The sequence below is a fragment of the Hippocampus comes genome, unplaced genomic scaffold, assembly GCF_001891065.2.
Source record: "Hippocampus comes isolate QL1 unplaced genomic scaffold, H_comes_QL1_v1.1 scaffold124, whole genome shotgun sequence".
NCBI lineage: Eukaryota > Metazoa > Chordata > Actinopteri > Syngnathiformes > Syngnathidae > Hippocampus > Hippocampus comes.
In genome coordinates this window covers 603,035-613,657 of record NW_017805075.1, presented here as the reverse complement: position 1 = coordinate 613,657, position 10,623 = coordinate 603,035, and the positions used below count along the sequence as shown (strand labels likewise).

The window sequence follows — 10,623 nt, the reverse complement described above, 5'->3', positions numbered from 1 at the left end:
CCGGTTGCACAGTGACACTGGGCGGCAAGCATGCGCGCATTCTGCGACCTGCGTGTTCACGTTCCGGCTCTCCTGATTGTGGTCACCCTTGCCCTCCTCCGTGTTTGACCTCTCCCACTCTCGTGGAGCTCACTCTCCTCCCACTCTTGCAACTGCCTGACCTACTTGGAGAACACACCACATGCGCTGCCTTTTTCTTTGGGGGTGGGAGGGTTGAGCAAGTTGGATTTATGAGGATAAGCGGATTGCAAAATGGATGGATGTTCATTCATTAATAAATAGAAATATTGCTTTTTCTCTTCTTTATTTAGAATTGTTCTTTAACCAGGCAAAAATAGGCACTCTTTATTTTCATCTGACTACTCGATTATTCAAAAGAATTTTCAGTCAGCTATCTGAATGCCAAAATATTCAATACCTGCAGCCCTGCTTCATTTTTTCTGTTCTTTTGCAAATGGTCCTTCTATGTCACTCAAGCTGTCTTTATCGTTAATGACACTTAGGCAACCTCATTGTTTTGTTGCAATATACCAGAATGACCTGTGAGCCAAAGTAACAGGATGACTCAGCCATTTTGCATTCACGCAATAACAAACTGCAAAACAAACTGTTATTTTTTTTTTTAACTATGTATGAATTTGTGAAAGGTTGGAAGTATTGCATGACTTACCATTATTATAACGGTATAAAGACAAGAGTAATAACTTCAGTGAGTCGTTGGGGATCATGTATACACTTGTCCAGCACCTGCAGAATTTGAAGGGCAACACGGAAATTGTGTAGCTGGCAGGATTCCGATGAAGCTGTTTGTCTTTATCGTTATGCAAGAAGTGTACTTTTGTGGGTCTCTGTCAATAAACATTGTCTTTACTATGAATGCCGAAAATTTTAAATCATCAATAACTTTTGGAAAAGAGGAGTTTACGTGTGGCTGTTTCAGTGTCCATATATACTGGACATATAAATTAGCTCTGACGACATGGCGGCGATTCTGTATTGTTATTTAGATGTGGAGTGCAATATTCTATCCAAGTAGCATGTCCATAGTTGAACACAGACGTGTGCATAATGTACTGTACACGAATTATCCATTGAAATAATAAGTCCTATTTCTTTGAATGGCATCTGCATCCCAGCATCAGCTGTGCACTTGTGCACATGACACGACAAATGAAAGGTTTTGCGTAGTTATTCAGCTGGAGGCTGGCCAGCAGCGGCATTGGAAACAATTGTGGATCTCATCATGGATTGTTTAAGTTTTACGCACCTTCACTGTCGTATTTCCTAGACACTTCAGTGATCGTTTCCCCAAGATGCATGTCACTTAGGATGCGCAATGTTTGTCAGACAGTCACATGCACACTCTATAGAGCAAAATATGGAAACTGGTTACCGGGGGAACGCCGTGAACACTTTTTTGAAGAACTCTGTGGGCGAGAGAGAGAGAGAGAGAGACACACACACACACACACACACACACACACACAATAGAGAGAGGAGAGGGTGGGAGTGGGAGCAGTAGCGTGGCGAAAGACAAGCAGCGGGATGGAATGACAACACGAGGGGACGCACATATGACAAGTGATGCTTTGCAGGTGATTCGGAAAGTTAGGATGCTTTCATGCCTAGACATATTTGGTTATTTCCCTTGTCTTTTGTCACTTTTATATTTAACATGGGGTGTCCCCTTGCACGTGTGCACAGGTCCCGGCTGCAGTTAGGCGCAATTGTTGCCCCTCCTCCGAGCTTTTGCCTGGCACTTATTGCTGTACGCCCACACAGCCAGGCAGGCAGGCAGGCAGGCCACACTGTTGCCAAGCAGCAGGAGACTCAAGTGTACAGTGTACAGTGGATGTGTGTTGTATTTTTGGTCTGGAGCTGGCGGAAGGGGAGGGGTGGTGTGTACAAGACCACCTCACCCCCCACCCCACCCCCTATTTCGTTTAGACTACAACGGAGCAGCGTGTGTGTTAATCATGTGCCTTTGTTTGTCAGCAGGAGTCAGGCGGGTCACGCACTGGAGGTGGATGACGCAGTGCACACCCACTCATTTTCACAGACAAAATAGTGAAAGCATCATTTCAAGTGGCTCGCAGTGAGGCAAAGATTGCATAGCGACATGACAGCAAGTACAAGTCAAGATGAAGTCTATACATAGCCTCACCTACACGCCGATCGACACCCCCACGCCGGTTGCACAGTGACACTGGGCGGCAAGCATGCGCGCATTCTGCGACCTGCGTGTTCACGTTCCGGCTCTCCTGATTGTGGTCACCCTTGCCCTCCTCCGTGTTTGACCTCTCCCACTCTCGTGGAGCTCACTCTCCTCCCACTCTTGCAACTGCCTGACCTACTTGGAGAACACACCACATGCGCTGCCTTTTTCTTTGGGGGTGGGAGGGTTGAGCAAGTTGGATAAATTCACCACAAAATTGATTGGGAGATGTAAATTCACCCGATTGCTCAATTAGTCGATGCAATAATCGATTCTACAAGATTCAACAGTAACAGCTTTAGCTGCCGTACACCTGGTAGCAGCTAAAATCTTGTCCAAATATAACGAGGAAGGTACCATGGTACAATAGTGCCTTGAGATACAAGTTGAATTCCTTCTGTGACTGCGCTCACAGTTTAAAAAACTCAAACATAATTCCCCAGTAAAATGAATGAAAATGCCATTAATACAGTCCGGTATCCACAAGGGAAAAAAAAAACCCAAAAATGGCAAATGTAAGGTGTTTTTCTGTTTAGGAAAATAGCACTTTACAATCCAGTGATGCCTGAGCAACAAGTGACCCGATTTAGGAGTTTATCAAGATATACGAACCGTCGATGCTGAGAGGCGAGTATGTGAGATTATTGTCTGTGAAAACTCCAAGGTTCTGGCAGTAGGGTGAGGGTGGAATTATCAAAGGAGAAGTGAAAGTTTGGAGTTGGTGAGGTGAGGGATTTGGGACCCATTATGATCATGTCACATTTAGTACAGTTAATTTTGAGAAAGGCAGTTTGAGAGAGTGGACTGGGCCTGATGGGCAACGGATTTGGCAGATAAGTACATGACAAATCCATTTGAGCAGGGTGTCAATTTCTCCTCGATGTATGCTCTTCGCTATATCACCTCTGCTAACCTGCTTAAAAAGCCAGTGCTCTCAAACTGGCAGTGGAGAAAGGATAAGTGTGCTCTAATTAATTCATCCTTGGCCATTTTGACCACGGCATGTCACAGACATTTTACAAATACTGTTAGGGGCTGTTTTAATTTGTGGGAAAATCCAGTAATATGTATCCCTAACCAGCGAAGAATTCAAGCGCTCATAAAACAGAAAGCTCCTATGGGCGCTGTGAGGCACGGGGGAGACAATATAAGCGAAGATGTTCTACAGTAGCTGCCGGTGAAATACAAATATGTGTGCGAGCGCAGCTCAGGCTTACATAACAGCACCTCGACGAGCAATATTGAGCACATCCGCCAGTTCATTCTGCCACGCAGATCATATCTTGCAAGTTGTTGTTTCGAGGTTTATAATCTCTGTGTGATCTGCCTTGTTCCCCACCGCAAAAATAGTTTTCTGCTGTCATCACATTTTAATTAAAATTTCATATGATCGCGGCTTAGCAGAGAACGCTGTGCCTGCCGACATGATTAGATGCTGTAGTAGCGTATTTCTATCTTTTGCTAACATGCTTATTAAATATTGTTGTAATGACTGCGACAAGCAGGATAACTGATTTTGAAATTCTCGAACATTTTTGTGTAAATCGAAGCAGATGCTGTTCAGCATCATCGGCAAGCTGGTGCGTATCCAAGCTGACTGCGGAAGAGGTGAAGGTTTGACCCCTCATGTCAATCAAATATTCTGGCCAGCTTTGTGGTTACCCAAGACGCATTCTGAACACGAGCTGCAGCGTAAGCTCTATGAAATTTATATTCATTCAAGGGAATACGCATGCGTTGTTGGTAACCACAAGGATTTATGGATCCATCAATCGTGTTTTTCCCTTTGGGAGAATACAGCTTTGTCAGTCAGACCCTATTTTTGGGGTGAGGTGTGGGACTTTTGAATGAATGGGATACATACTTAGCATGAAGCACCTATTATTTAAGGCAGAATGAATAAGTTGACGAGAGCCTTGTTCAACCTTGTCTGACTTTTTTAAATGTTTTTTATGCTCTTGGTCTTGACTCCCAGAAGCTTTGGTCTTGTCTTGGACTCACTGAGTTTTGATTTCGGGCAAATCCTGAGCACGAGTCATAACTAAGAGACCCGTGCAGTGTTGCATCACTTTGGATTTGTGGTCAGCACAGCTTTTGAGTAGATGATAACGATTAGATGATGAATCTCAGCTTGTCCTTTTGATTACAGAGGAGAGAAAAGCCAACAGTCGGACAAATTTAATGACCTAACTCTCAAACAGAATATACGTACAGTATGTGTGGGTGGTGTAAACACAGTGTGTGTCATGGTAGGTACAAGAAGTGTGTGTGGCAATCCGAAGAGGATGATGCAGCTCCTGGAGTGAATGGTGAGTATGTAAAATAAAACCATTGTTGTGCAACTCAGGCCATGCAGTGAGTCACCGTCACTCATTGCACTTATTTTTAGTCGTAATGTCTGTGAATAAATTATGATTTGGTCATCAAAAGCCCTTCCTCTGTCTTGTTTTTTTTTCATTTTATATAATTTATGTTGTCACAAAAGTAATCATGCCATATTAGCTATAAGATACCATCTATTATTGGTGACACAATAGTGAGCCTATAGCATTATTAGTAGTAGTAGTAGTGGTAGTATTAAGATTAATCACAAGAGGTAATGCTTATTGTGATTGTAGTAATTAAACCTCAACTCATTGGTCATTCACACAATATTATTGAATTATTTCTTGGCTACATCCACTTCTTGCTATTCTGAAAAAACATATCTTTTTCAAATTTCGGAAAGTGGAAAATACAGTACTTAGCTAAAAGCTTATTTCACAGCATGTGTTTCACAACACAAAATCACGAAAAGTTCTCCTTAAATGGGATTTGATTTCTGTTTGCCTTCATGGAGCCTGCCTGGGGCAAAAGAGTCAATTCAGTTTGCTTGGTTCCTCTTAGGCAGATGCCTGATCCACAGTTTGAGTGGAGTGCTGCAGCATCTCTTTGCTCTGTGTTTCTTTGCTCATATGACAGGGACAACATGTCCTTGACAGCATCTGGCCGCAGCGAGAGCCCAGCATTTACATGTTAATCTCCACCACTAGGCTCTCATTAAGACTCTGCAGACGGAACATTGCTTCATTCCTGTCAGAATGGACGGGAAGTGGGGAATGGCTTCATGTTGGATGTGCATTTTTGCATGCAGTTTTACACACACACACACACACACACACACACACACACACACACACACACACACACACATATATATATATATATCACATCATATCATTTGACATTAAAAAAAGAAGATAAAGTGCAATCTGTCTACTGCAATGCAAGACTGGTTTATACAACTGCACGTGTGTGGTAAAATCGTTACCTAATTTCATGTGGTTTGATGGAGCAAATTGTAATCCCTCCACAAGTGCTCGAGGATATACACAGCCGCCCGTGCACTTTCAAACATTTTATTGAACAAACATTAAGGAACCAAACATGGAACAAGCAGTGCTGACACGCACGCCACAAGCAAAATGGCCGGGTTAGCGAGTTAACAGCTAGCCAATTCTACACTTATTTGCTGATTCCCCTGTCACTCACCAGGTCAGGCCCCGCCTTTTAAAGCCAAACGCATGTAAAATCACAGATACTACAGTGTAGAATGTAACAATAGTAACTCCAAGTCAGGTCTTAAGACTAATTATTATTATTATTATTATTATTATTATTATTATTATAATACAAGAAGATTGCCCCTGCGGAAGAGCACATGTCAAGTTTAGTGTCTTTTTTAAAAATTATTTAAGAGACCCTCTGATCCTAAAAATACTGCAAGTATCATTCATACAGTCAAATGTTTTTTAGGCAGCCGGTGTGGGAATTGTGATTGAAAGAAGTGTGTCTGCGTAAACGGAACATGACAGTGGAGGAGACATTTCGTTTTATGCAGGTTTTTGGTGCGTTTACAACTGTAACCTTTAAATCATTCTGGAGCCTATCCCAGCTGCCTTCGGGCAGTAGGTGGGGTACATCCAATCACACTCACAATCACACCTTAGGACAAGTTAGAGCACAGGTGTCAAACTCAAGGCCCGGGGGCCAGATCTGTCCCACCACATCATTTTATGTGGCCCGCGAAAGGAGATCAGACATGTCACCTTCCATGATGCTTTCTAAAATGTCGATCAAAAATTTAAGTTCTCATATAAATAAGAGAGATATTCTAAGCATTTTCTTGTTACCAAACCCCTCATTACAGTAACTTAAACAATAGTTGAATAAATCGTTATTATTGACTTTTTTATATGGTTTCAACAATCGTTAAGGGAAACGGTAACTAAAATGTGGCCCACGACAAAAATGAATTTGACACTCCTGATTTAGAGTGTTCCATTAACCTGCCATGCAGTTGATGGAATGTGGGAGGAAACCGGAGTACCCAGAGAAAACCCATGCAGGCACAGGGAGAACATGCAAACTCCACACAGGAAGGCTGGAGTGGAATCAAACCATGCACCTCTGCATTGTGAGTCCGGTGTGCTAACCAGTCGTCCACCATGCCACTCACATATTAAACAATAGGAGAATTCTCCGGGTTTTGTGAAATCACAAATGCCGCCAGAAGTCAGATTGTCTATTTTTACTGGTCAGATTAAATGAAAACGACATATATAAATCATCAAATTTAGTATAGAGTGGACCCCTGCATAATCCCAGTTACACACCTGCAAATTTGCACATTCATTGCTTTTTTTTTTTTTCCAATATTTTTTTATAGTTTGGGGGGTTCCCCCACCCTGTATTTCATGGAAAACAGTGAATGTTTATCAGTGTTTATTTCAAGACCATCTGCACAGATTTTCACTATTCGCAGTCTATATCCCACACGGATACCAATGCTCCAATTTACTGTATGGACACTACTTTGCATATTCTGGAAAGTGGAACGTGAACGCGTTTTATAGCTGGGCTTTTGTAGTTGTAATTTTGTGCGTTTCTGTTACTCAACGAGATTCATAGAAAATCTCAATTTTGGCCAGCCATTTATTGCAATTGTGGCTTTTACTTGTGTTTGTCCGCAGACTGCAAATCATTCCTTTTCAATATGCCATTCATTGTGAGCATGCTGCTTTATGATCTGTCTGCTCTTCTCACTTCACATCTTTGTCGCCGCTTTGCTTCTGATCTTTTCGTGTGTCTCTCCTTTGTGTGTGTGTGTGCGTGTGTGTGTGTGTGTGTGTCTCATCTCCACTCCTCGCTGTCAGTGTGCGACCATCGTCCATCTCAGGGCAGCAGCCCACCTCAGCTCCCAGTACTCCCACCATGGTGGTGGGCGCCTCTGCCCTCGCCACTCTCTTCTCCAGCAGTCTGACTGTTCACAGCTTCGTCAGTCTCCATCAGTACTGCTGCCCCTCGACTGGCCCAAGCTTGCAGCGGCAGCACAGGTAAGGAGGCTCCTCAAGATAGAAATAAGTTACCTGCCAACAAGCTCCCTTACACAAATGCCTCTGTCACATCCTTCGGAAACAGCACTACCTGGACTTACGAGTGCCCCGTTTTAAGAAATTCTCAAGTCCTGGGCTGTCGGTTGATTGATGTTTTTTGTTAGCCTCTCAAAATACTCAATTAAAGGTGGGCTCTTGACATTCACCTCTTACTGTTCCCCATATTGCTCCCAATCTAGACGATTCGGACAGAGCTTTCAAGAGCCACAGAATATCGTTTTCTGTGACAATATCAGCAATACAAGAAAGAGTCTGCCAGAAAACCCAAAATAGGAATTAAAATAAAATTTAAAAAACAGCACATTGTGTATTTTAAACAAGACAAAGTTGCCCTCAGCTTGCTCAAACCTAACACCTCGAGGGAAACACCATAGTCAGGCTAACATTTTGCATCAGTTTTGCAGTTTTATAACCCTCAAGCAACAGATATTCGAACACACACAGTGTGCTAAAGATGTAGACAAATTTAGCAATAATCACAGGGATATATTCTTCATCCCCTGTAGAGAACAACCATTATTACTGCTGAGGAGTTCAAATCTCTGAATCTATGTTTAGCGATTTGGTTGGAATATACTGCCCCCTGGTGACCAAGGTACACACACCAGATAGGGTAGCACATTGTCCATTTCATTGAATCAAAAAACGTGACCAGAAACCATTTAATTTATTACATTTGATTTAAATACATCTTGACCGTGTGTTTTTATAAAGTACTATATTGTTTATTTTTGCATTTCCCATTTAAAAAAAATATTACATTATTTTTCTACCGCAGGCTGGAACTAATTAATGGTGCTTTGAAGTAATTTTGCACTTAAGACTAACTGCACCTTAAACTCAGATTCTGAATCAGAAATGTATGACTGTCATAAATATTGGTTCAACTTTCGATTTAAAATCAACATCAGGTTTTAAGTTAAGCAGTCAGCTACAAATTCAGCAGAAAAATGTCACTACTGGGTCAGCGGGCCAGCCAGGCCAAAGCAGTTGAGTCAGCAGCATCCAACACTAGCCTACCATGATTCATGGTTGGCTCAGATTGATGAGTGTTTTTTTTTTGATGATGATGATGATTGCTTTGGCCTGACAACCTCCGCTGTAGTGACCCAGAAGTGATGTTTTGTAGCTGAATGTTGAATTTTTTTAATCTGAAAAGTGTACACTGAAAATTTTGATGGAAACGGAATTCAATGTTAATTTTTCAGATTAAAAATCTGGTATCACAGACATACTTCCATCGTTGTTGTTTTATATATAATGTCGACTGTCCCTTTAGCCATATTGTGGACAGAGATTTGGCAATTTATGACTTACTCATGAATTCCCATCACGGGTACCCTTCAAAAAACAAGGCAAAGAAAAAAAATCAAAAGACACTTCAGAGGCATTGACCTTGAAGATTCCACTGTACTCTACAGTATTTGCCCTGATTTCAAAATGTTGCTGAATGTGCTGTCCATGCATTGTCACCATTTCTCACTTCTACCACTCACTCTCTGCTTTGTTTGTGCCTGACGCTTGTCTTCACTCTCTTCTTTCCTGTGGATTGTCTGCCTGCCCCTGTCCTCCTTTCCTTCCGTCTCTCCCCTCCCAGAGTGGAGGGGGAGGATGAGGGCGCCCACCAGTTCTGTTGCTCAGCTTCGGGCTGCAGCAGCCCCTCGTCTCGTTGAGCCGAGCCAACGCATCGCCGACCGCCCAGAGTAGACGCAATACGATGAACCTAATAGTGTGCATGTGGCCATTTTCATTGACTGTTCATTTGCTCTACCAGCATTCCATTGGTGGATAAGGCCTGTGTACCTGTTATATAGTGGCACCTTGATTTACAAACAGTGATGGTCGTGTACCGATACTGGCCACATTTTGGGTATTCATCAATGTTGCCATTTCCCACACACAGTAATAAGATGTGCTCTTCATATAAGCAGCAAACATACAAAATATGATTAGTAGTGATTCTTGGCAGTTGGCAAACCATCTTAAAGGTACACCTCAAGGAAACCAATGTGAATTGATGGTGCCGGATGCTGTGAATTTTCCTGACGCTGAGGTCCTGAAACACACTCGTATCTCAAGACAAAAACTGATCAAGCATCATGAAAAACTCAAGTCAGGGCATTTGTAAGCCAAGGCACCACTGTTTATCTTTCATGAGAACTTTTCATGAGAATTTTTCTCAACCCCCCCCCATAAAATCTAATCTATCTATCCATCTATACACACACACACACACACACACACACACACACACACACACACACACACACACAGAGAAAAACCATTGAAAAATACTCATTACCTTTAATTTTTTTGAGTTGCCTTTTTTTGCCAGGCATTCTTTTCAGGAACTTACCTTGGTTTGCCACAATCAAATTATTTTAGCTGCCCTAAACAGTGTTATAACCTTTATCACACATGCAGGTTGTAGAAGTACTACACTCGTACTGCTTCACCCCACAAAGTAGATGCAGGCCTCACAATTTGTTTTCAAGGAATTCAGGGTTGAATTTAATTGATATCATCTGCTTTTTCTAATTTCCCATCGTTAGAAAAAGAAATATGGAAAAATAACCTCCACATAAAACGACGGATCGTTTCACTGAGGGAACCAACATGAACTGATAGTGGCTGGATGTTGTGAAGTTTGTTGCTGCCATGTAGTGGTGGAACGCCTGAAGTTCACTCTTAAATCAAATTTTGATTACAACGCAAAGCAAAAAAATCAACCAAAGGACAAGCTCGTAACTAGAAAAACTCTGATGTTGACGGACTTGTGAATCAAGGTACCACTATATGTTAAATAATGTTGATGATGTCGTCTTTCGTGCTTCTTGCATTTTTTTTTCCTTGTCCCGCTGCGCTCTCAAGTTGTCGGAAGGCATCACCATCATCCGCCGTTGCACTCATTTTACTTGATTCTGGATTTGCTCACTTGTCACTATTTGTTAGCGAGCCGTTGCCAGTGATGCA

At 42.2% G+C, this 10,623-nt stretch overlaps 1 protein-coding gene across 5 annotated transcripts in view; it reads left to right on the top strand.

Moving 5' to 3' along the window:
* Positions 1–10,623, top strand: part of iqsec2b (IQ motif and Sec7 domain ArfGEF 2b) — a 60,376-nt gene that overhangs the window by 12,921 nt on the left and 36,832 nt on the right. For 3 of the 5 annotated variants that reach the window (XM_019865089.1, XM_019865096.1, XM_019865094.1), the window contains exon 2: positions 7,411–7,590. The exons of 1 other annotated variant lie outside the window; for it this stretch is intronic. In XM_019865089.1, coding sequence (XP_019720648.1) covers positions 7,411–7,590 — 180 coding nt within the window. Of the gene's footprint in view, positions 1–7,013; positions 7,019–7,410; positions 7,591–10,623 lie in introns of those variants that run through there. One more of the 5 variants, XM_019865095.1, reaches the window with a different exon arrangement.